The sequence below is a fragment of the Sorex fumeus genome, unplaced genomic scaffold (genome assembly GCF_029834395.1).
Source record: "Sorex fumeus unplaced genomic scaffold, SorFum_2.1 ptg000072l, whole genome shotgun sequence".
NCBI lineage: Eukaryota > Metazoa > Chordata > Mammalia > Eulipotyphla > Soricidae > Sorex > Sorex fumeus.
In genome coordinates, this window is record NW_026606129.1 from 40680021 (window position 1) to 40706771 (window position 26751).

Sequence of the window (26751 nt, forward strand, 5' to 3'; positions counted from 1 at the left end):
AGTTCTCTTCTTAAACTTTGCAGCCCTTTCTCCCTGCTCTGTGAAGTAGAATTTTGTACGAAGGAGACGGTGGTCTGATCCTGTTTGGAATTTTGGGACAAGAGCGACATTGGTCAGGCAAAACTGTCGATTGAATATGATGTGGTCAATTTCGTTGTGGAACCATACACCAGGAGACTCCCATGTCCAATGTTTAGATTCAGCCTTCTGGAATTGTGAGTTACCATGGATGGTCTTGGTCGACATGATGAACTCAGATAGTCTCTCACCCTGTTCGTTCCATTCTAGGCCCTGGGTCCCGATGTGGAGTTCTTCGGCTGATCTTCTCAGTCCTATCTTGACATTAAAATCACCGACAATGATCTTGTAGAAGGTGTGGTCTTCTTTATAGAACTTCTCCAACTTCATGTAGAACTTCTTAATTTCTCCTTCATCATAATTGGATGTTGGTGCATAGACAACAAAGATAGAAACTGCCAGCAGTGAGCCACATCTATTCAAGTGTAATCATCTGATTCAGGTTGTTAGGCATTTGAATGAATCAATGTTTATGGCCAAGTTCGTATTGACAAGGACACCGACACCACTGACACCTCTTTTGTCGCATGTTCCGAGGAACAGTTCTTCTCCAGTGTCAAAAACGGCATGTGGGATTGACACCTTCTCATCTCAGTCAGACCAACGATGTCATACTTGATCTTTTGCGCTTGCACCATCAAGTCCTCAATAGATTCATCCAATGCCAGAATATGTGCATTGAAAGTACAGACAGTCATTTTTGTCCTTCTTCGTTTTGGCAGCCTAGGTCAGCCCTGAGATTTTACGAGCCTCTCCTTCCTCATCTTTTATAACATTGCCATATTGGTGGCTCTTTCAGGGTCGATTTGCTCGAGCGGGCCCAGTAACGTCTCCATTGGAGACTTTGTTGTTACTGTGTTTGGCATATCGAATACGTCACTGGGAGCTTGCCAGGCTCTGCCGTGCGGGCGAGATACTCTCGGTAGCTTGCCGGGCTCTCCGAGAGGGGCAGAGGAATCGAACTCGGGTCGGCCATGTTGGCTGCGTGCAAGGCAAACACCCTACCGCATCGCACGGCAGAGCCTGGCAAGCTCCCCGTGACGTATTTGATATGCCAGACACAGTAACAACAAAGTCTCCAATGGAGACGTTACTGGGCCCGCTCGAGCAAATTGATGATCAACGGGAGGGCCTTTACTTTTTACTTTACTTCAGGTTCAGGAGAATGGGAACCATTGTGTTTACTGGTTTTGGCATATTGAATACACCACAGGTAGCTTGCCAGGCTCTGCCATGTAGGTGGAGCACTCTCAGTAGCTTGCTAGGCTCTCCGAGAGGGATAGAGGCTTTTAGGGCGGCCTCTAATCACCCTTACAGGTGTTCCCATGCTTCAAACCATATTTCAACGCATTCAAATATGGTGCAGTAATCTTGTATTCAGTGTTTAATAATGCGTCATGTGGCTGCATTGTGGTTGCATGGTCCAGAAAGCATCCTGGAGGGCGTCCGCGGCTAGGTAGTGGAGGTAGTGAAGGTAGTGGAGGTAATGGAGGTCTGCCAGGCTGCTGGGAGCAGGCAGAGGATCTCTGCTCCTGGGTCCGTTGAGCCTGGAGTCCGAGGTCACAGAGTTCCACTTCCCTGGCTCTCAGAGATACACAAATGAATCTCAAACCAGAACATCTTGCTGCAGCAATCTCTCGAGACCCTAATGATTAAAATTTTAGAATTCCTAGAGCACGCAGCCACTCTTTATATTGTATCCATAACAAACAATACAAAACACATTGTCTAGCATTGCATTTTCAGCAGGTATGAGTGGTGGTGGAACTGGGCTCAAATATGGAAGACAACCAAAGTAGAGAGAGTATTGTGTGAATTGCCTGCCACAAAGGCAGAGGTATGTGTGGAATGGGGGCGGGGGGGATACTGAGGACTTTGGTGGTGGAAAACGTGCACTGGTGAAGGGATGGGTGTTTGATGATTATATGATCGAAGCTCGAACATGAAAGCTCTGTTACTGTACCTCACGGTGAATCAATAAAAAGGGGGAAGGGAGGATCAGTTGGCTAAAGCTTCTGCTATGCTCCTCTGGTCCTTGCCAGCCCTAGGGTGCTGGGATTCACTGCCTATCCAGGCGGAACTGAGGTCAGCCTAGGTCTCTCACCAACCTACCTTTAAATTTACCCCAGTGGAGTTCCCCAGACAGCGGTGAGTGGTAGCTGGCCACTGTAACCTTTAACCCCTTGCTCACTCAAACTTGATTAACAGGTACCCCCAATCCTCAAGATCTTAAACCACTGGTCACTGTCCAGACCTGCCAGAACTCAGTGCCACAAAAGGGGCCGGGCACTTAAGATGGAATCCTCAGGTCAGCCCAGGCATACTCAACCTTCTTAAACTTGAAGCTACAGCTGGGATCAGGCACCTGTGGCTGAAAATTTCCCCACTGGTACCCACAATGACTCAAACCCAGGTCATTGTGGGATACCTGACGTAAAGGGGAGAAGGAGGAACTCACTTACAATGAGGAATCAAGCCTGTAAAGAATTTCTAATACAACAAAGATGTGCAAAATACCTGAAGAACATAGCTCTATTGAAGAGTGCTGAAATGATGGATGGAGGAAAACACCCTTAAAGGAGAGGAAACATGATAAAATGTTTGGTAAAAGTTCAAACAGAGAGGCTGGAGCGATAGCACAGCAGATAGGGCTTTTGCCTTGCACACGGCTGACCTGGGTTCGATTCCCAGCATCCCATATGGTCCCCTGAGCACCACCAGGAGTAATTCCTGAGTGAAGAGCCAGGAGTAACCCCTGTGCATCACCGAGTGAGACTCAAAAAGCAAAAAAAAAAAAAAAAGTTCAAACAGAAAATTTTAGAGTTAAAATACTGTAGTCACTAAACTGAAAAACACAGCAGAGAGGCTCTTGTCAATAGCAGAATAGAAGAAGCCAACAACTGAGTCAATGAACTCAAAAATAAAGCAGTGGAAAATATAAAAAAAAACCAGAAAAGAGAAGAAAGAGTGAAAATCAATAAAGATAACACAAGTGTCATATAGAGCAATATCAAAAGAAATATTCACATCATAGGTGTTCCTAGGAGGAAGAGAGAGGAGGGACAGAATAGTTATATTGTGACTTGGGGGTCATATCCAGCTGTGCTCAGGAGTTACTCCCTGCTTTGTGCACAGGGATCTCTCCTGGAGATACTTAAGGGAACTGTATGGTGTCATGAACTCAAACTCTCAGGCATGCCAAGCAAGTGCTCTAACAATGAACCACATCCCCCCAATTCCAGAATTCTTATTCACAGAGATAATAGCTGAGAAGTTTCCCAAGTTGAGAAAGGAAGCCAGTTAGACACCCAGATCCAGAAAGTTCTAAGAGTTCCAAACAAGATAAACCCTAACAGATGCACATCAAGACACATCATAATCAAAATGACAAACATTAAAGAGTGAGAATCTGAGGCCAGGGAACAGGCTCAGTGGCAGATCACTGAGGCTCTGGGTTTGACACCAACACCAAAAGGGGGAAAAAAAGGAGGGGGAGGACAATTTCAATGATCTCCAACTTAGAAATAGCAAGGTAATTAAAAATTAATGAAAAGTGAAGGACAAAGGCTCCAATTTCTAATTTTCTGATATTTTCTCCTTGATATCATCACTCTATTAAGTTTAGAGAATTTGACTTCCCCTTTCTGTCTGTTGTTGCTGACTTGTGGCTGAATGCATTTGGTTGGGATAATTGTTCACACTGGGGTTGTAGTGCTCCCCAGGGGTGATATGGTGCACACATCTGAGACTGCTGAGACACCAGAAACCCCACCTGCACATGTGGGTGGCAAAGGGGATCAAACTCACGTTCTCATGCTTGTGAGACAGGAGCTTTTATTAGACACTAAACAACCCTACCCCCCCCAATAGGTTTAAAGAATTAAAAACAATTATATATTGTATTTTTAAGGTCTTTTTGTTTTGTTTTGGGGTTATATACAGCAGTGCTCAGGGATTACTCCTGGCTTTGGGCTCAGGGATCATTCCTGGCAGGGTGCAGGAGGATCATACCCATGCCAAGGATCAAACCCAGGTTGTATGCAAGGCAAGTGCCTTACTCAATATGTTATCCTTGGGTCCCTGACAAAAAATTTTAAAAGCTACAGTGTGAAGGTGCTTTGGCCAATGATTACAATCATACTTAAAACAAATGAAAAAGTCTCAGTAAAGAAAGAGGAGATGACACAAAAATTTGTAAGTCTACAACTGTACCTCACGGTGTCTCACTAATAAAAATTAAAAAATTAAGAAAAAAAAGAAAGATATGAAAATCTAAATGGAAATTTTAGAACTAAGAAAATAAATAGGAAAAAAATGTCTAGCAACACTTCTGAAAATCAGAGGCAAAGAAAAAAGTCTAGAAAACAGAGAGAAGGAACTCCTTCCCCATAAAGAAACAGTGAAATGGCTGAGAATTTCTCATCGGAAGGAAGTGATGCGTCAGTTTTCAAGTGCTGAAAGAAAACAATCTACCACTTCCTAGTCTGAACTCCAAGGCCAGGGAAATGGCTCAATGGGCTGAGGACATGCTGTATGCCCTAGACGCTGAAGTTCGAGTCCCAGGTCCACCAGCACCTCTGGGTGAAGGCCCTGAGCTCCGTCAGGAGTGGCTCAAAAAACAAAACTCAAAAATCCAGTGCCAGAGAGGTTGTAGAGCAGGTAAAGTGCTTCCTTTCCACACAGCTGACCTCTCTTCAATGCCTGAAACTTCTGGGAGTGATCCCTGAGCACAGAACCAGGAATAAATCCTGAGCCTCCAAATAAGCAAGCAAGCAAACAAGCAAGCAAGCAAGTAAAAACCCAATATCCAGTGAAAAATAGAAATGAAGAGGAAATTAAGACATCTTCAGATGAAGAAAAAGTATGAGAATTTGTCAACAACAGACTAATTCCGTTCCCCTCCCCCGCAAAAAAAAAAAACCCACTAATGGGGACCATGGGGATGACTTAGTGGCTAAAAGAGTGTGCTTTACAAGTGTGAGACCATGAGTTGGTCCTTGATATCACAGACCGTGGTTCTTCAGGTGCCACCTGAGATCTCAGCACACCAGAATATGCTGTCCACCATGAACACAACTGAAAGATGGCCAAGCACCAGAACAGGTAGTGGTACTTTTGTGCAATGTAAGTACTGCAGCAGCTTTTGAGGAGCGCACTGCCAAAATGTAGGTCAGCCATCTCCCCTCAATCATATGATCATCTAATCTTTGATAAAGGTGCAAGTAATGTGAAGTGGAGTAAGGAAAGCCTCTTTAATAAATTGTGTTGGCATCACTGGACGGCTACATGCAAAAAAATAGGCTCAAAACTCTGCCTAACACCATGTACAAAAGTAAGATCAAAATGGATTAAAGACCTCAACATCAGACCAGAAACCATAAGGTACATTGAAGATAAAGTTGGCAAAACCCTCCATGACATTGAAGCTAATGGTATCTTCAAAGATGCCACGCCACTGGCCGAGCAAGTGAAAACAGACATAGATAAATGGGACTATCTTAAACTAAGAAGCTTCTGCACCTCCAAAGAAACAGTGACCAAAATACAAAGACAGTCTACAGAATGGGAAAGGATATTCACCGAATACACATCTGACAAGGGGTTGATATCCAGGATATACAAAATACTGGTTAAACTCCACAAGAAGAAAACATCCAACCCCATCCAAAAATGGGGCAATGAAATGAACAGAAACTTTCTCAAAGAAGAAATCCGAATGGCAAAAAAGCACATGAGAAAATGCTCTACATCATTAATCATCAGGGAGATGCAGATCAAAACCACAATGAGATACCATCTCACACCTCAGAGACTGGCCCACATTCAAAAGAACAAAAGCAACCGATGCTGGCGTGGATGTGGCGAGAAAGGGACACTCCTTCACTGTTGGTGGGAATGTCCACTGGTTCAGCCCTTCTGGAAAACAGTATGGACGTTTCTCAAAAAATTAGAAATTGAGCTCCCATTTGACCCAGCAATACCACTCCTGGGAATATATCCCAGAGAGGCAAAAATGTATAATCGAAGTGACATCTGCACTTGTTTGTTCATTGCAGCACTCTTTACAATAGCCAGAAACTGGAAGAAACCTGAATGCCCAAGAACAGATGACTGGTTAAAGAAACTTTGGTACATCTACACAATGGAGTACTATGTAGCTGTTAGAAAAGATGAAGTCATGAAATTTACATACAAGTGGTACAATATGGAAAGTATCATGCTAAGCGAAATGAGTCAGAAAGAGAGGGATAGACATAGAAAGATTGCATTCATCTGGGGGATATAAAGTAACAAAATATGAGATTAATACCCAAGAATAGCTGAGATCAGCACCAGGAGGATTACTCCATAACTTAGAGGCCAGCCGGGTATCCTAGAGGAAAGGGCAGTTCAGATAGAGAAGGGAGCACCAAATAAAGGATGTTTGGAGGATCCTCCCAGGAGGGGAGATGCATGTCGAAAGTAGACTATGGACTGAACATGTTCGCCACTCAACGCCTCTTTTGCAGACCACAACACCCAAAAGGAGAGAGAGAACACAGGGGATTGCCCTGCCACAGAGACAGGGGGGGATGGGGGGATATTATCCATGGTGGTGGAAAATGGGCACTGGTGGAGGGATGGGTATCTGATCATTGTATAATCGAAACCCAAGCACAAAAAATTGTAAATCTACAACTGTACCTCATGGTGTTTCACTAATAAAAAAAAAATGTAGGTCAGCATCACAAACCAAAGTTGTGTGGTCCCCAGCGAGCAACACAGAGCACATGTGTGAGGCCCCTGGTCACTGCAAATAGCAACAATGAAAGACAAAGGAAGAGATAAAGAGTCATTTGAGTTTGGGTTTTGAGTCACACCCAGCAGTGCTCAGGGCTTGCTCTTGGCCCTGGGTTCAGGGCTCATTCCTGTTGCTCATAGGCCCATATGGGGAGTTGAGGATTGAACCTGAGTCAGCTGCATGCAAGGCAAGTTTCTTTTTTTTTCTTTTTTGGTCATACCCGGCGATGCACAGGGGTTACTCCCGGCTCATGCATTCAGGAATTACTCCTGGTGGTGCTCCGGGAACCAGATGGGATGCTGGGAATCAAATCTAGGTCGGCCGCATACAAGGCAAATGCCCTACCCACTGTACTATCACTCCAGCCCCCAAGGAAAGCTTCTTAACCCCTGCACTATCTCTTTAGCCCCGCCATAAGAGTATTTGAAACAGAAAAATAAATGATTATTTAATAAGAATCTTAGAACACCAAGAGGAAAGGACAATAGAGTGAAAAATATGGTTAGTACAATTGACTTTCATTCTCTTGAGTTTCCTAAATTCTGATAGTTTGAGGCCAAGAGCAGTCGTGGGCTTGTGTAGGTCATGTGGAGATGAGAGAAGTTGCTCTGCACAGTGGTGGTTTCTACCTCAAAGCTGCCACACAAGTGAAAAGGAGAAATGAGCTGACTGCCAGCTGGAAGAGGAACTCTGTAGACCTCCCAACTTCTTTCTTCCAAGGATCAGGGCCCATGCCGTTCAGTGTGGGTTCCCATCCTATGCACTTCGTGTAAGTCAACATATATTCCAAACTGGGAGGCTGAGGGACTGAAAGGGAAGACAGGCCGGGGTGGGGGGCGGGGTGTGGGCAGTGAGATAGTACAGCAGATAAGGTGCTTGTCTTGCTGGTGACTGACACAGGTTTGATCCCCAGCACCCCATATGTTTCCCCAAGTCCACTAAGAGTGATCCCTGAGCACAGAGCCAGGAGTAAATCCTGAGCACCACAAGGTGTGGCCCCCAAACCCAACCTGAGACTGATACTGTTGACATGAGTGAGCTAATTTGTGCTCATTCAAGGTTACACCAAGAGCACCTACTGCCTATTTACAGAGACCATCTATAATGAAATACTGCTCACAACCACCAGCGTTAAGGAGATGAAAAGATGGCTTACAATGGTTAGAGATTAGATATAGTCTAGAGGAATCCTATAAAGAGGTAGTGAAGGGAGACTTTCGAAACGTCAATAGTTCTGCTTCTCTGTTATTCTGGTGGATCAAATGGTCACATGTGTGATGAAATGGTTAAGAACTATACACACATAACGTAGGGAAGTAGAGGTCCTGGTTTTGTTTCGTTTACTTATTTTATTGGTTTTGGGGTCATACCCAGCAGTACTCGGGGTGTACTCCTGGCTCTGTGCTCCAGGTTCACTTGTGGTGGTATTTGGTGGGGGGACCACAAGTGGTTCCAAGGATCAAACCTGGGTCTGAAATGCTCAAGGCAAAGGGCTTTACCTACTGTTCTCTCTCTCTCTAGCCCCTGTATTAAATTTTGAACTCTTGTTCAGGCAAACAAAACTTTATAATCCACTGAGAACCAAAGGGGAAGTTTTTATTTCCTTCATCTGGTTTTGCAGCAAGGAACTGGGCTGTACAGTAGGTAGGAATGATGCAGCCACTGTGTGACAAGGATGACATCACGCAGCAGGCAGCTGAAACCTGTCTTTCCTGAATGAGCAGACCTGAGTCAGACATACTGCACTGTTGCTCAACCTCCATTCCCATCCTGCCTCTTTGCCCTTTTCCCACCAACTAATAAATAGCGACCATCAATTTCTGAGCACTGACAAGTCAGTTGCTAGCTAAGCAGTTCCAGGAATTTCTGAAGGCAAGTGTTACTGACTACAGGAAGCATTTATAGGGCCAGGGAGACAGCTCAAAGGGCTGGAGCATATGCTTTGCATATGGGAATCTTAGTTCCATGCTGTCTGTATTTACTCATTTCCTGAGTTCAGAAAGTGAGGGCCCCAGTTATCAGAAGATAAATATACAAATGTGATTCCTGAGTTTAGATAGCGAGAGATGCCTATATTTTAGAATGTTTCTATAAATGACCCTGATCCCCTTGGAGATTCTGATCCTCCTGCCTAAGGTTGTGAATTAAATGGGGTTGACTTTGGGGGATTTAGGAGACAACAGCATCTCTCTATACATTTTTAGACTGTCATCAAGCGGGCACCACTGAACACATGGAAAAATAGTAGAAATTCCTCAAAAAAAAAGCCTTAATTTCCTATTAAGAGTATATCTTTGACTCCACCTGGTTGACCAACTTAGCTTATCTGAAATATAGATATTAACAAAAAGATGGCCTTACAGGCTGAGGTGGGAAATGGTGTGCCTGATTTCTCTCTTGGAGTGTGTCTACTCTTCTTGACTTTCTGACTTTTTCTTGAAGACTCACCAGATGGGAAAAAAGAGGGTGGGGGTTTCCTTGCTCTTCTCTTGTGTAGGGGCCATGCTAATCTTCTCTGTATTGCTCCAATTTTAGTGTATGTGTTACCAAAGCAAAGCTCCTTGCTTTTTTTTTTTTTAAGTTTTTGGGCCACACCCAGCGATGCTCAGGGGTTATTCCTGTCTCTGTGCTCAGGAATCACTCCTGGTGATGTTTGGGGGACTATATGGGATGCTGGGGATTGAACCCGGGGGACTGTGTGCAAGGCAAATGCCCTCCCTGCTGTGCTATCATTCCAGCCCCTTCTTGCTCTTGTTGTTGTTGTTGTTGTTGTTGTTGTTGTTGTTCTTCTTCTTCTTCTTCTTCTTCTTCTTCTTCTTCTTCTTCTTCTTCTTCTTCTTCTTCTTTTTCTTCTTCTTCTTCTTCTTCTTCTTTTTCTTCCTCCTCCTCCTCCTCCTCCTCCTTCTCCTCTTCTTCCTCCTCCTCCTCCTTCTCCTCCTTTTTTTTTCTTTTTGGGTAACACCTGGCGATGCACAGGAGTTACTCCTGTCTCATGCACTCAGGAATTACTCCTGGCGGTGCTTGGGGGACCATACGGGATGCTGGGAATCAAACCCGGGTTGGCTGCGTGCAAGGCAAATGCTCTACCCTCTGTGCTATTGCTCCAGCCCCTCTTGCTCTTAAGTATCAGATTCAGAGTGTATTTAGTCGTACCTACTTCAGACTTTCTTTTTTCTTTTTGGGTCACACCAGCAATGCTCAGGGGTTACTCTTGACTCTGCACTCAGTAATTACTTCTGGCAGTGCTTGAGGGACAATATGAGATGCTGGGAATTGAACTTGGGTTGTCTGCATGCAAGGCAAACACCCTACCTGCTGTGCTATTGCTCCAGTCTCCCTACTTCTGACTTTTATGGCAGTAAAATCATACAGTATTTTTCTGTTTCTTTGTTTCTAGTAGCACTGTGTTGTAGTCACATTATTTTATATAATTATTAGACATCTCTGTTGTTGTATAACACTGACTTTTATGAATAGCTTTACATTTCTATTTTATTTGTTCCCTTTACTTGACTAATTATAATCGTGTATCTACCTCTTTCTAGAGGTATTCTTGCATATGAACTTATTCAGGAATACACCTCAGAGTGGAATTGCTTTAACTATAGGGAAGCACAAGTTTTTCTTTAATAGATAATACCAAACTGCTTCCCCTCAAAAGCTACATTGTCATTCCAATTAACAGAAGATGAATTTCTACTGTTCCTTTTCATGGTCCACATATAATATCTCTGGTTTTAAAATTTTGGTGAGGAGGAAATGGTATTTCATTTAGTTTTAAATTTCACTTTCTTGACTATTAATATAGCTGATATTTGTGTTATACCATACTTTTATGGAATCAATCTTAGTTGTTTTAAAATAATGACTGTTCACCTTACACAGTATTAAGAATATTTTCTCCTTATAGCTCAAACCATACTAAACAAATATGTATTTTACCTTAATGCAGCTTCTATATTATATTCTATATATCGACACACACGCATTATAAACTGAACATGTCTGGGGTGTTAAATGTTTTCTAACTTAATGTTTTCTTATAAACACTAATGTTTATAAGTAGTAGGTTGAAAAATACAATGTGATAAGAGTTAAGAGGTAGGTCTTTAGGAAGTAATTATGTCAAGAGGGTGGAGGCTTTTTGAATGGGATTAGTGCCCTTGGATAACCAGAAAGCTTGTTTCCTCTCTCTGCCTTCTGCCATATAAGGAGACAATAAGGATCCTGAGGTCTCTACACCAGCAGAGAGGTTCTCTTCAGATACCCAGATCTACTTAGCAACTTCATCTTGGACTTCCAAGACTCCAGAATTATGAGGGAGAAATTGCTGTTGAAGGAATCTGGTCCATAGTAACATGTAATCAGGTCTGCCTGATCAATCTGATCAATATCTACTCCCTGATTGTTTACCTTCGATAACCGCAATCCAGCTAGACACCCACTTCACTCTAATTGCGTTTAACATTTTATCACAAAATCACAAATCATCCTGTTATTTGTCAATTGCCTCAAGCAGGCCCCAGTAACGTCTCCTTCATTCTAGCCCTGAGATTATATTCAAGGCTCTTTAGGAGAATGAGACCCATCATTGTTACTGGTATTTGGCATATTGGGTACGCCATGGGGAGTTTGCCAGACTCTGCCGTGTGGGCAGGCTACATTCGGTAGCCTGCCAGTAACATTTTATAAATCATATTATTTTACTAGTCTTATGTTTTAATAATGTACTATCCCCGCAGTAATATTTGGATTTACAAAAATCCAAAAATATACAAAAGGGTGGAAACTTCCTATTCCTCTTCCTCAACAAATCAGTACCTCTGGCATTGAGGCAACTGAACTAGAAGTTAAGGCAGAGAATGTTTAGATACTCAGAAACCCCATTTTTTTTTTTTCCTGAGTGTACAGGAAGCCATGTTCCAGATTCTTTGACTTGGGCTGGGATGGACAACTGGATCTGTCCATCACTGCATAGTGAAAATTAATGCCTCCAGCCTTGGCCAGCTTTCCTGGTGTTCTCTCTTAAACCATCTTGTTTAATGCTAACGGAGGAGTCAAGAATGATGCCACCCGATAAAGAAGCTCAATTGTTTGACTGACTGCTTGGAAAAAGGGAACCAGACTCTTGGATTCTGTACTGAACTTTTACCTCTGCGAAAAATAAACTTTGGCGTATCCATCCAAATTTCTGGGTTGTTACTTCAGCTAGAGTTAATTATGCCAACATAAAGTTTATGTAGTTTAAGATGTCCCACGTAATAGTTATAAGCAAGCTATTAGTCCCCTAACGATAGACGTGTAGCTTATTTCCAGCTTTTCTCTATTATAATGCTGTTACCAACACCCTAAAGAAGAAGGATTTTAGATGCTCTAAGTTTATATGGGGTGGACTTGAAATGTACAGGCATCCACAAAACATGCTCCACTTCAGCCAGATATTTCCCATTGCTGTTCATTCAGTTTGGGGCTCACTGACCTCTCATGGCACCAGCCGGGATGAACCTGGCCACTACTCTTTGGCTCACAATCCAGTTTGATACAACACTACTTTCTGCACATACCATTTTTTGGGGGGTTTCTCTACAATAACCTCTGTGCCTACCTATTTCTGAAAGGCTCTAAGCGCCTGGCATCCTGGACATTCATTTCCTGGATCTGCCAAAGTTTCAGTTTCTCAACGGGCTCCAGAGGCCTGGCCTGGAAATACGCTTGTATCCCATGGATTTAATTAATGCCAGGCCTGAATACATGTTTCTGCAGAGCACAATTCCAGGCATGAGGCAGGAAGCATAAACCTGTGAGGCATGGGTGTGGCTCCTCTCAGAATCAAAGAGAAAGATGGGAGGGAGCAAAAGTAGCATGAGGATGCTGATGGAAGGCCCTGGGCACTCTGGTCATAGTGTGGTAGAGTAACTGTACATTAAGACCATCAATGGCAACACTTCTGTAAACATGTTACCTCAACTACATTAACAATTAAAAAGGACAACAGCAACAAGAAAAGGGGCTCTGGGGCCTGGAGAGAGAGTACAGCAGATAGGGGATGTGCCTTGCACATGGCCAACCTGGTTTGATCCCTGGAACCCCATATGGTCCCCTGGGCCTTGCCAAGAGTGATCCCTGAGCACAGAGCCAAGAGTATGCCTTGAGCACTGTGGGTGTGGTCCAAAGATCACCCCCCAAAAAGGGAGGGGCTTTGAGGGGCAACAAATTCTTACAACTTTATTTGGTCTTTTGTTGGTTTTTGGCCACATGCAGCGGTGCTCAGTGCTAACTCTTGGCTCTGTGCTCTGGGATCACTCCTGATGGGCTCAGATAATTTTATTAAAAGAGCCCATAAAACCTGAATTTTTAGAACTGTATTACAATTTTTTTGGTTTTGTGCTTAGGGGTCACTACTAGCAGGCTCAAGGGACCATATGGGTTTCTGGAGATAGAACCTGGGTTGGCTGCATGAAAGGCAAGTGCCCTACCCACTGTACTATCGTTCTAGCCTCTCACATCACACTGATTTTAGAGTGACTCTTGGATCAATCCCAATATCTATGATTTGTTTAGATGTTCTAGCTTGAGTCTGATTTTGGGAAGAAATCAAAGTTAAGACAAGGGCTCCTTTGGGAAGGTGAGGGAAACAAAGTCCAGCTCTTTAGGGAAATACACTTTCAAGAAACTTATGTAGGATTGCGTGAACACAATTTTAATTTATACACAATTTTCTTTTTTGCTTTTGCGCCACACCCTCCTGTGCTCAGGGATCACTCTTAGGTGTGCTTAGGGCCACAGTGGTGCTGGGGAATAAACCTAGGGTCCACCACTTGCAAAGCAAATACCTTACCCCCCATGTTAACCCTCTGGATGATTTAACTTCTACCAAGTCACATGTAGAAAGCCCAGGAGACAAGAAAATCATATAACTTAATTTGCAGAGCAAGTTCTGACTCAATTCAACTCTCAACTATGTGCCTGGAGAAGGTAAAATAGATCACACTGGATAATGAATGATAGTGACCCTACCCATCAAGCATCCAGGTCCATTAAGGTCTTCATTTTGTTGGGTTAATGGCAAATTTGGCTGGGGAGGGGATAGCGAGGCATGGAGAAAGGGGGTTGGAATCTGTCTGTCTATACTATTTGGCATATAATTTCAAGAGAAAGAAAACAAAACTTTCCCAAAGACTGTCCACAGTCCATCAGGCCAGTAATTCCAGGCTGAGAACCTCTGGTTTACCTGCTCCTTCTCTTGGTACAAACCTGAGAACTCTACTTTTTTTTTTCTCTTTTTGGATCACACCCGACGATGCTCAGGGGTTACTCCTGGCTGTGCACTCAGGAATCACTCCTAGTGGTGCTCGGGGGATCATATGGGATGCTGGGAATCGAACCCAGGTCAGCTGCATGCAAGGCAAACGCCCTACCGGCTGTGCTATTGCTCCAGCCCGAGAACTCTACTTTTTACCAAACAGCAGAATCCTTCCCCTTTCCTTTCCCAGGTTTCCATGTAGCTCATGACATGTTCCCTTGGAACCAGCCTTGAGTTTGCCTATCTCACTCTCAGACCTAGCCGCCCTCTCTCCCTGCAAGAAGAAAGGTGGCACAGAAGCAAGGGGCGTCACTAGTGTGCTTATATTTTGGAAACCTGCACCTCTGCTGGGGAGGGAGCAGGGGTCCTACTCTCCACTCCCTTTTTTTTTGGTGGTGGTGGGGAACTTACTTCTGGATTTGCACTCAGAAATTACTCTTGGCAGTGCTTGGCAGTGGGAGTGGGAGAAACCAATGGGATGGGGAGGATGGAACCCGGGTCGGTAGTCTGCATGCAAAGCAAACACCAGCTACCTACTGCACTATCGCTGCAGTCCTCTTTAGAGCTCCTACCTTCTGCCTACTGATACCACGCTACCTTCGCAGTATCCGGCACCCAGGCCATTTCCACTAGGCATCCTCCAAGCCCATTCGCAGCTCCTCCAATTTCAGGGCCTTCAGGGCTGGTGGCTATTCCCAGCGGCGCTTGGGCATTGAGCTTCGTACTGGTCATATCAGGGCCTCACTCCCCACCCGAACGAGGGTCACCACGGAAGAACAGCTGCCCTCAGTCCTAGCTTGGTGGACTTTCTCTCTCTCTCTCTCTCTCTCTCTCTCTCTCTCTCTCCAAGGGTCCGAATTTCCCGCATTACTTTTCTTTCTTTTTTTTCTCTCTGAATTGCTGGAGACTACAGACCCAACATGATTACCACTCAATGTCTCTTTTGCAAGCCCGCATTACTTTTCCAAATGTACCTAGGAGATCACAGGAAAATGCGAGGTCCAGGTCAAAGCCCTGGAAGCGGCCCCAAACCACGAGGTTCGAGGTTACACCCTAAAGACCCACACCGCACCCAGGGGACACCGGCAAGCCTTCCGCGGACGCACGCGGTGTCCCGTTCTCGCTCTGGCTCCCACGCCCTTCCCGGCCCCGCACTGACTTCCAAAGCGCCGGGATGCTCACGGTGGAGACGACTTCCGCCCTGCGGGGAGCGTCGCCGCGCGGTGGCCTATCGGTCGCACCGCAGCCCGGAGCCCAAGGCCTTTCGCCCCACTTGGCAGTGGACACACCCCAAGCCCTACCCAGCCGCTCCCTCCGCTTCTGCACACCCTGTCGCGCCGTCTGCACGTCTCGGAGGGGGTGACGGGGTGTGTGTGTTGGGGAAAGACGGTGTCACGCAGTGTGTGTGTGTGTGTGTGTGTGTGTGTGTGTGTGTGTGTGTGTGTGTTGGGGGAAAAAGGGTGTCACGCAGTGACGTCACCATGAAGAAAGGGGCAAAACTGAACAGCGTATTGGCAATGGGGAAAGGACCGGCGCCCCCACGCGAGCGCTCCGAGAGCCCGAGGGCGGGCCTTCTTCGTGACTGACACACGCCTCCACCTATAGCTCTTCTAATTCCTTCTCAAACAGCCCAATGAATGCGACGACGGGGGACGGTAGCGTGCTCCAGCCGGCAGCGGAGGCTCCGCCTCCTCCGCGTGGCCGCCATGCTAAGTGTGGCTCTCCCCGTCCGTGCTTCTTGGAAGGTTCTGCGTCTGACTTACCGACGGCTCTGCTGGGCTCCCGCCTAAGAACTGCCTCACGCTCACCGTCTACCAGCTCTCCCCTTCCTCAGACTTCTTGCCGGCTCGCGCGTCCCGCTGACCCTCTGCAGATGGCGGCCTCGGGGGCGGGGCCGGGGCGGGGCGTGCCCGGCGCGGTGACGTCAGCGCGCTGCGTGCCGGCAGGTGGAGGGAGAAGGGAAAGTTTGGCCCGTGCGTGGGGCGGCTGGGGTGGAGGGCGGGACAGAGGGGCTGGGCCCAGGCGAAGCTCCCCAAGCTGCCGCGGCGGAGGTCGAGGCCGGGGACCCGGAGCCGACCCGGGAGTTGCCCGACCCGGAGGAACCGGAGGCGAGGTTCTGGCCGGAGCGCCGAGCTCCCGCCGCTGTGCCGCGCCGTGACCCCGTGCCCAGGCGCCGTCCGAGCCGTGTCTGTTCCGGAGGCAGTTGGTGGGGGCGCGGCGGCGGCGGCGGCGGCGTTGGGGGTGGGGAGAGGTGCGGCGCGGAGACGAGAGGTCAGCGAGTTTGAGCTCGGGCCGAGAGCTGTGCCGCGGTCATGTCCGAGGAGCCGAGCGCCCTGCCCTGGTCCATCAACCGGGACGACTACGAGCTGCAGGAGGTGATCGGTGAGAGCGGGCGCCCGCTGGGGGCTGGGGAGGGGGTGGGCGGTGCGCGCGGTGCTCCGGGGAGGGGGGGACCCGGGCCGGGGTGGGGGGCTTTGTGGGGCGCGTGGGCGAGGCGAGGCGGGGCGGGGCGGGGTGGGGTTTCGGGGGCTCCCGAGGGAGCTTTGGGGAGAGACGCCCGTTGGAGCCCGAGCGGCCGCCGTGTCTGCGAGAAGGCGGTCCCGGCGCGCGGGGCGGTGGGGTGGGGGTGGGGGGGTCACGGCCGCCGGCTTTGCAGACCTGGGGGGCGGGGGGCGGTCGGGCGGCTCGTCAGTTCTTTCCGGGATCCGCTGGGGCGCTCCAGAGTGCGGCAGGTGAGGCCCCGGGGAGCGGAGACACAACTTCTCGCCTCTTGCAGCAGCCCACCGCCCCCTCGCCGGGCGGGTTGGGGGTGGGGGACCCGGACGACGGGGCCCCGCAGAGTGACGGGCTTCGGCAGGTTCTTGCAGGGCTCTGGGCAAGATGTTGCGATAGAGGATGTTGCCCGGGGGCGGGGGAGGGGGCGAGCGAGGGACGCGCTTTTCCTGCGACGTTGGCGTCCGCTGCGCTGGTAACGCAGAGGCAGGGAATAGGGCTTAAGAGCCACCGGGAACGAGGAAAGGCAGCAGAGGCCACGAGGAGCCCTGGACCTGTCGGAGGACCAGCCGGGGGAGAGAGGTGTCTGCTGGGCCGGATCCCGCAGCTACGCGAGGATTTGAGCACGTTTAAGTGTGGTTGGAGAGTTTCTAGTCCGATGGAGCAGATTTGAAGGGGATTCAGGAATATCAAAGCCGCCCCAAACGTGGACTCTTTAATTTTCAGAGACTTGGAGGGAAGGATGGGGGGTTGACATTCAGGGGTGTATTTGACAAGGACTCCGTGACCCAAGAAGGAAGGAACTATCCCAGCCTGCACTCAGCCCAGCTGATGGATCAGAGACCCTCTTAGAGGAAGGAGGTTGTCTGCTTTGCAGTGTCAGTATCCTTACTTAAAGTTAGTTTATAACAAAACAGTAGCTAAAAACGCCTCTGCTCTAACTTAGACTGGAAGTGTTGATTGAGCTGCTTGGTCTGTTGGAGAGAAACTTTGTTTCTGTTTTTTTCCTTTCCTTTTTACTTCTGTTTTAAGACGCAATCGATTAGATATAATCTGAAAAGTTGAGCATTTCCCCTTAGACCACTTCAAAGCCTAAGTCCTTTTTACTTGCCACATCCTTGAGGTGTGTCGGTGGAGAACCTTTTGTAGTCCCCCAGCTAAGTCTGCCTTGATTGGTTGCTTCTGGTCCCTCAATCAGACTTTGTTATGGAGGAAAGGTATTTCATGGAAGATTCCAGCGTGAGGTCCTTGAGGTCCGAGAGGTTTTTTCCTTCCTTCCTTCCTTCCTTCCTTCCCTTCCTTCCCTTCCTTCCCTTCCTTCCCTTCCTTCCCTTCCTTTCCTTCCTTCCCTTCCTTTTCTTTCTTTTCTTTCTTTCCTTTTTTTTGTGGGGTTTTGGGTCACACCCAGCGACACTCAGGGTTTACTCCTGACTCTGCACTCAGGAATTACTCCTGGTGTGCTCGGGGGGATCAGATGGGATGCGGGGATCGAAGCCAGTCAGCCATGTGCAGGGCAAACGCCCTATCCGCCCGCTGTACTCAGAGATCCAAGAGGTCTTAAGGGACTTCCCCGTCAGGATTTAGAAAAGGAATTTTGCATTCCTAAATTTGCTTTCCCTCTTGTAGGGTGTGCACCTTTCTAGGGAGAAGATGATTGGGGTCGTTCATAATCTCTTTGCTATTAAGGTGGCAGAGAGTTTCAGAGTAACAGGGGTTTAGAGATTTATAGATTTGGCGTTCAGACTTAGAGGTTATCTGTGTGTGGTTAAGAGATGATTTAGTCTTATGGGCAGCCTTACTCTTTGCTTCATTTCCAGAGTGGCTCATGGTTCATGAAAGGCTGAGGCTGGGGAAATAGCTGGAGGGGCTGTAGGCATGCTCTGCCCAGGCATCTCTATCCCAGGCACCACCGGAGATGGTCTAAAGACCAAACACTTGGCTGAGGGACTTAAAACCATAAAATTTCCTACTTAAAATATAAAATTTAGAACTGCAGAAATGGCTCAGAAGGTGAACACTTACCTTGCCTACAACTGCACATCCTCAAGACCACATATGATCACCCAAGTACTGCCGAGGATCACTCCTGAGCAGAACCAGAAGCAGGAAATTGTGATACACACATATGCATACATACACACATGTTTGTATATGTAATTTAATGATTTTTGGTGAATTTACTATTACTATGCACCAATCATCATAACCCAGTTTTAGAATATTTTCATTATTCCGGTGACATTTCTTTTTTTTTTGTTGTTGTTATTGTTGTTTTGTTTTTTGTTTTTGGGACACTTCTGGCTGTGCTCGGAGGTTACATCTTCTACTGGGCTCCGGGCTCCGGGATTACTCCTGACAGGCTCAGTGAACCATATAGGGTGTCAGGGATTGAACCTGGGTTGGCCATGTGCAAAACAAGTGGCCTTCCCACTGTACTATGGGTCTGGCCTCTGCCTTGTGTGTTTTTGGTTTTGTTCTAGTTTTTGGACTACTCTCAGCAGTGCTTAGGGGTTTACTCCTGGCCATATGCTCTAGGGATCCTCGAAGCTGGGTCTCTTGTATGCAAAGCATGTGCTCCAGCCTGTTGATTCTCCTCCAGTCTCCTTGTGCTTGCTCATAGTTAATTCCCGTTTCTGGCCCCAGGCTACTATACATCTTTTTGTTGCTATAGATTTGCTTTTTTTTTTTTTTGGACATCTGGTATATATGGGATTGTTTAAAGTGTTCTTTTGTGTTTGGCATTTCTTAACTTAATAAAACTGAGGTATAACTTAAATACTTAAATATCATATCCAGTCTACTATTTTAAGCATACAATTCTAATTTTTTGTAAATTTTCAGAGTTGTTTAATCACCACCACAATCCAATTTTAGAACATTTCCATCATTCCAAAAAGATGCCTCATGTCCATTTGCAGTCACTCCCAGTTCCCACCCCCTGCCACAGGCAACCACAAACGTACTTTCTGTTTCTATAGACTTGCCTTTTCTGGATATTTTACATAATAAAATCATAGAATATGTGTCCTGTATTTGATATCATTTACTAAGCATAATGATTTTTTGAGATTCATCCATGATGTAGTAGCCTGTATTAGTACTTTTTAATTTTTCAATTGGATGCCAGTTGTTGGGTTTACTGTTAATACTTTTGGCTCTTTGGAGTCATGCCATATGAGTGTTCACATAAAATCTTGTTTTTTTTTTTTAATTTTTTAATGAAACACTGTGAGATACAATTACAGACTTACACACTTTTGTGTAAAATCTTGGTATTAACATGTTTTTCCCCATAAGTCTATTTAGGAGTTGAATGTTGGATCATATGTTATATATCTGTTTGACATGTTTTTGGCCACACCCAGCAGTGCTTGGTAGCTGCAACTCCTTGCTAATGTGTTGCTCTGCAGCAATGCTCAGCGGATCATGTGGCAACCTTGGGTCCCAGTATTTGGTCCAGCCCTTTGAACCATCTCCCTGTCTCCCTGGCCCCACTGTGTTTAATGTTGAAAGAAACTTGCATGTTGATTTCAAAGTGACTGTGCCATTTTACATTCCTACTGGCCATTTGTGAGGGTTCCTATTTCTCCTCATTCTTCCTATCTTACCTTTTCTTTCTTTATTGTAGCTATCCTAGTGGGTATGAAGTGATACTCATTAGGGTGTTTTGTTTTGGGATCACATCAGGCAGTGCTCAAAGCTCATTCCTGGCTCTGCACTCCAGGATCACTCCAGGCAAGGCTTGGGGGGACCATATGGGATGCTGGGAATGGAACCCAAGTCCGTTGCGTGCAAGTAAGTACTTGCTGTACTGTTTCTCTGGGTCTACATTAGGATTTTAAAATTTAATTTGAGGGTCTGGAGTACAGCAGGTAGGGCATTTGCCTTACACGCGGCCAACCTGGGTTCGAGTTCCAGCATCCTATATGGTCCCCCAAGCACTGCCAGTAGTAATTCCTGAATATAGAGCCAGGAGTAAGCCCTGAACACTGCCAGGTGTGACCCAAAAAGCCAAAAAAAATTTTTTTTAATTTGAAAAAATCTGGGCCTCCCAAGTGGAACTCATGAGGTCTTGGGACCATTTCTAGGGAGTCTCAGCCAACAGGACCATCAGTTCAATGCTAGGACTTGGGGATGTTGTGTGCTGGTTGGACCCTGTGACTCTGTGGACACCAGGACCATCTGGGTGGTGATTTGGGGCCACCAGAGCTATAGCCATTGATGTCTGCGGGTCCTGTGGGATACACTGGCAATATTCTTGGGGATGAATGGGGTGGGGTGGGGGAGTAGTGTGGTGCTGGAGATACAATAGAAGTATACTAGCTCTTAGCCCTAGTTTTGTTCTGCATTTCCCTAATGACCAGTATAGTGATTTCCCTCCCACCCCCCCTCAAGTATTCACTTACTAACATTTCAGATATTGCCTTTGGTGAAATGTCTAATTCACTCTTTTGCCTTCTAGCTTGTTTGTTTTCTTAGTTGTAGGTAGAATTGTATGTGTATTTATTCATTCTGTATATGAGTTCATCTGGTGCATGATTCCAATTTTTTTTCTTATTCTATAATATCCTTTTGTGGGTGGTTTTAGGAATTGAACTCAGGGTCTTGCACAGTATCTTTTCATATTCTCTCGTCTCTGTCTCTGTCTCTTTCTTTAAAACCCCAATTCAGAGGAGGTTTAACTTAACAGACTAGAAAGAAGGGGAAAGGGCAGAAAAGTCTCCCCTGGCATTAGATTTCATATTTTTATTGATGCCTTTTGAAGCATAAAAGGTTTTTTTTTAAATTATTATTTTGATTTTCCAAGCAGTGTGGGGGACTGTATCAGTGTACTATATCTTTTGGTTCTTGGGGTCCCATGTGGTCTTAAGGATCAAACTCAGGGCCTCTGTATACAAAGAATGTACTTTAGTTCTTTGATCTATTTCCTTGACTCCACCCTTCCCATAAAAGTTTTGACTGTAAAGTTTATAATTTTGTTTGTTTTTGGGCCACACTTGGTGATGTTCAGGGCTCAGGGATGACTCCTGGCTTTGTGCTCAAGGATCACTCCTGGTGGGCTTGGGGGGACCATATGGGATGCATGGGATCGAACCTGTGTTGGTTGCATGCAAGGCAGCTGCTCTACCTGCTGGACTCTCACACTGGCCCTGTATAAGTTTTTCCTTTCATTGACTGAAGTGCATATGGTGCTAAGCCTAGGACATCTTTGTTTACGCACCCAGTATCACACATAGTTTTTCCTTATGTTCTATAATTACTGCCATATGTCTTGTTTTGTAGGTACCTTGTTTGTTTTGAATTTGTGCTTACTCCTGGCTCTGTGCTCAGGGTTCACTCTTGGAGGGCATGGGGGACTGACCAAATGGGGTGCTGGCCAGCCCAGGTCAGCTGTGTGAAAGGCAAATGCCCTCCCCATTTTACTATACTCTGGGCCCCCTTGTTTGTGTTTTTGGCTTTGGATTTCCAGTGCAGGTGCTCGGGGTCATTCCCAGTGATTCTCTGGGGGGTGTGTTCAAAATAAAATTAAAAAGCTTATTATTTATTTTTGACCACAACTTATATTCAGTATACTCCAATACTTCAGAATAAACTATAGTCAGAGAAGAGTTGTGATTTATTCAGGTTACATTCAGGTTTTTTAGGAAACAAAGGAGTGGGTCTTGGGGGGGATCATTTGGGTTTTCAATTTTTGAAAGAATCATATTTATAGGAAGTGGTGGAATGGTACCTCCTGATCAAAGCACATTTATTTGAATTGTAATTTTTTTCCCCTATGCGTGCTACTTAGTACTATAATGATTGTAGGTTAGCTGTTTCTCACATATTGTCTTGTTCTCTTTATGGCAAAATACTACAGAAAAAATATTTCTTTATATAGAGCATATGAAAAGTATCCGAATTGGGATTGAGAGGAATTTCTTTTAAATAACTGGGTACTCTTTTTTTTTTAAAGATAAGATATTAGTGGGGCTGGAGAGATAGCACAGCGGGTAGGGCATTTGCCTTGCATGTGGCCAACCCTGGTTTTGATTCCCAGCAACCCATATGGTCCCCTGAGCACCGCCTGGAGTAACTCCTGAATGCAGAGACAGGAGTAACCCCTGTGCATCGCCGGGTGTGACCCAAAAAGCAAAAAAAAAAAGAAAAAAAAAAGATATTAGTATATTCATGGCTATTTCCAAACACAAAATAAGAGCAGCCAGAATAAGGATCAGATATCTAATAAAGTGCAGCATTTTATTGTTTAATGCAAGTGATAGGTAAGATCAGTTTCTGTCTTTACAAGAAAAACATTATAACAATGTATATGGATATTAACTAGACTCATTGTGATAATCTTTGCATTATAAGCAAATGGTGGATCACTGTGTTGCACATCCTAAACCAGAAACCAACATGCTTTCTGTCAACTGTATCACAAAAACAAGAAAAAGGTTAGTTCCTAATAAAGCACTCTAGCTGTTTGTGGTAGCCTAGAGTGCAAAAATGCTTAAGTACCATAGCAGATCTCTATCTAAAAAAACCCCCAAAATACAGTAATTTTATCACATATTCCTTAATGTGAAGAAAAGGGCCGTTAATTATCAATGGAGTAGTGCCATCTTAAGCTGACTTGATGAAGATCTGAAGTTTTTAAAGTATGATTACTTATAAAAAGTGTTTAGTTTTATTATCACTATGGGTTCTTTATCATTTCAGTCTTTTGGAGCTCCTTCCTAACCCTATCCTTGTGTTCAAATCACTGTCCAGATGTTCTTCTGAACTTGACCATCTTGAAGCAGTTGCGGGTGTATGGGCTTTGGGTTAGACCTAAATTGAAACTTTACTTTTTACTAATTAATGTCAACTTTCTATTTTCAAAATGGGAGTGCCAGTACCTATGTCACTGGGGCCTTTGTGCAGATCCAGTGTAATTGTAGAAAATATTTAGCTTGTATTAAGTGCCTTATAAAGTGTTACTGGTGGAGGTTATTTTGGCCTTTCCCCCTTTTTTCTTTTGGCCACACAGGGCTTAATCCTGACTCTGTGCTCAGGACTTACTTCTGGCAGTGCTCAAAGGACCATATGGGATTCAAGAGATTGAACCTGGGTTGGCTGCATGCAAGGCAAGTGCCCTACCCTCTGCACTCATGCTCTGGCCCCTATTTTTATCATTTTATCATTAAAATCCTAGTTTTTACAATTTTTATTATTTGATATTGGCATGAAATAAAAAATATATGATTGGAAGTATTGTAATAAATACTTTATTCTACTGTGTGTAATAAATACTTTATTCCTCTGCCCCTCTTGGAGAGCCGGGCAAGCTACCAGAGTATCTTGCTTGCGAGGGAAAGCCTGGCAAGCTACCCGTGATGTATTCAATATGCCAAACAGAGTAACAACAAGCATCAAAATGGAGACGTTACTGGGCCTACTCCAGCAGATCCATGAACAACGGGAGGACAGTGTTGACTGTGTGTGTGAGTGTGTGTGTGTCTGTGTGTCCATGTCTGTGTGTCCATGTGTGCGCTCACCAGTAGTGATGTGAGGGCCATTTGGTGTTGAGCAAACCATCTGGTGTTGGGGATATAACACAGGGGCTCCCCTTTATAAAATATATGTTCCAGGCCTTGTAGCAAACATTTGTTTATTTAGGGTTTTTGCGCTGTGGTTAGTGGTGCTCAGGAGCTGTTGACTCTGTACTCAGGAGTGATCTCTGGCAGAGTTTCGGCGGCGATATATGGTGCTAGGGACTAGAATTGGGGTTGGTGTTGTTTGACCACATCTGTCTGTGCTCAGGGCTTACTCCTGGCTTTGAGCTCAGGGATCACTCCTGGTGTGGCTTAAGAGACCCTGTGTGGTCCTGGGGATCGAATCCAGTCTGCTGCAGTCAAGACAAGTGCCCTATCTGCTATTCTTATTACTCTGCCCTCTTTCAGAATTGTTCTTACTAAGGCATTGTTTCACCTAGCTCTGACACTTCAGTGAAGGTGCACTTTATTCTCTACTTCCCCACCATCTTCTCATTTTTTTTTTTTGTTTTTCACTAGGTACACATTTGATGTCTAAAGTAGTGAAGCATTTGTCCCCAAATATAGATCTTATCTCTAGCCACGACATAAATGTGGAAGATGTTATCTTCTACCAGTGAAGTGATGCTTAATGTAGGGGTTTTTGGTTTTTGGGCCACACTTGGCGATGCTCAGGGCTTAGTGAGCATCGCCAAGTGTGCTCAGCATGCCAGGGGATACCAGGGATCCAACCTGGGTTGCCTGCATGCAAGGCAAATGCCATTTCCGCTGTACTATTGCTCCAGCTCAGTTTAGTGTAGTTTTCACTCTGGAAAACTTAGCTAGTGGATATTGTGAGTTAGGCCAGCATTTGCCAACAACTCAAAAAGTGGTATCAAATGTGGGCTGGAAAGGTAGTATGTGGCCAACCTGGATTGGATCCCCAGCACCACTTATGATCCCCTGAGCACTGCTGAGAGTGACAAGTACAGGGTGTGATCCGAAAACCAAAAAGAAAGAAAAAGAGTGCTAGTGAATAGCACATTTGGCTGCACACAATGGAATACAATAGTGGCTTAATAAAATACTTCCTCTTAGATAACATGAAGTCTGGAGTGGCAGCCTGACACCCAGGTACCTTATTATTCACTCCAGCACATTTAGCATGCAATTCTGAGTGTAAAGATTGTTCCTTGGCCTCTTGATTGTGTTTCATAAAATGATACGGTACTTGGACAAAAGCACGTGGCATCTGAGTTGGCTTCCTTTCAAAGAGCTATCTTTCCTGTAAGTTTTACTCCAAGACTTCCAATTCTTATTTTGTTAGCTAGAACTATGTAATTTTGGCTATTTGCATGGAAGACTGAAATGAAGTTTTTTTTAGCTGAGCCCATTTCATTTCAACAAAATAATAAGGCCAAAGTCTCTTGTAGAGTCAGGGGTAATTGTATGTTGGTTAGGCAACTAAAAGTCTTGGCCTTGGTTTCTTTTTTAAATTAGCATTGCAAGTAAATAATTTAGCCTGACAGTAAGCAGTTAATAAAAAATAGCTTTAATCTAAAGAGGCATTGTCTACCAATGAATAGCATGGTGTTAAAACATCATTGCATTTCTTGCTTTCTTGGCACTTCTCTGTCTCATTCACTAGTTTATGACCTAATTTTATCTTGTTTATATTGCTTGTAAAATCACTAATAGCTAAATGCATGGTATTATTGTGAAGATTAAGTTAAAAAAAAAAAGAATTGTAGGACCAGAACGATCGTACAGTGGGTAGGGTGTTTGCCTTACATGCAGTTGACTCGGTTTCAATCCTTGGCATTTTGTATGGTCCCCTGAGTCCACCAGGAGTAATTTCTGAGTACAGAACCAGGAGTAAGCCCTGAGCACCCACCAAGTGTGGCCCCCAAAACAAGCAAAAATCACAAGAAACTGCTCAGGATAGGATTTTTGGTACATGTGTTATTATTGCTAAGGTAATGCTTATAAAGACAAGGCTATCTTTGTGTTTTTCTGCCTCAGGAGAGGATTTTTCTGTGTGTGTCTAGAAAAGTATATAGAACTGCTTAATTAACCAAGTCAACAAATACTTACTGAACAGCAAATATTTTCATTTATTATACGAGAGACACTATTTTGGTTGCAAGAGATACAACAGTGAATCAGATAAATTCCTGCTTTTATGGAATTAATGACCTTATGATGATGAGAAAAATAAATCAAGGATTGGTGTTGGATACTGCTAGGGATTGAAGTGAGTTTTAGGTTATTTGTTTGAGGACCAGAGAGAGAGTACAGCGGGTTGGACCTTACATACAGCTGACCTTGGTTCAATCCCTGGAATTCCAGATGGTCCTCCAAGCCCGCCAGGAGTGATTCTTGAGCAAGAGCCAGGACTTAGGTGTGGCTCAGAAACAAGTAAAAGCCAAAAAAATGATTCAATGAAATCCTCACTGAGAAAGCGACACTTGAGAGGAAGGACGTGAAAGGTGAAGAAATTAATGTAGATGTGATTATTTCCAAAGCTTGTTCCCAGCAGAGGAGCAGCGAGTGAAGAACCTGAGGTGGACGCATGTTGGGGTTTTAAGGAGTAAGTGGCT

At 45.1% G+C, this 26751-nt stretch overlaps 1 protein-coding gene and 1 pseudogene across 1 annotated transcript in view; one reads left to right on the forward strand and one right to left on the reverse strand.

The window, feature by feature from the left end:
• Positions 1-9316: 9316 nt before the first annotated feature.
• LOC130037939 (uncharacterized) lies at positions 9317-9414 on the reverse strand (annotated as a pseudogene).
• Positions 9415-16174: 6760 nt separating this feature from the next.
• OXSR1 (oxidative stress responsive kinase 1) overlaps positions 16175-26751 on the forward strand; it is an 88236-nt gene continuing 77659 nt past the window's right edge. The window contains exon 1 of the mRNA XM_056129506.1: positions 16175-16544. Within this exon, the coding sequence (XP_055985481.1) occupies positions 16475-16544 (70 nt within the window). The 5' untranslated portion in view covers positions 16175-16474. The remainder of the gene's footprint in view (positions 16545-26751) is intronic.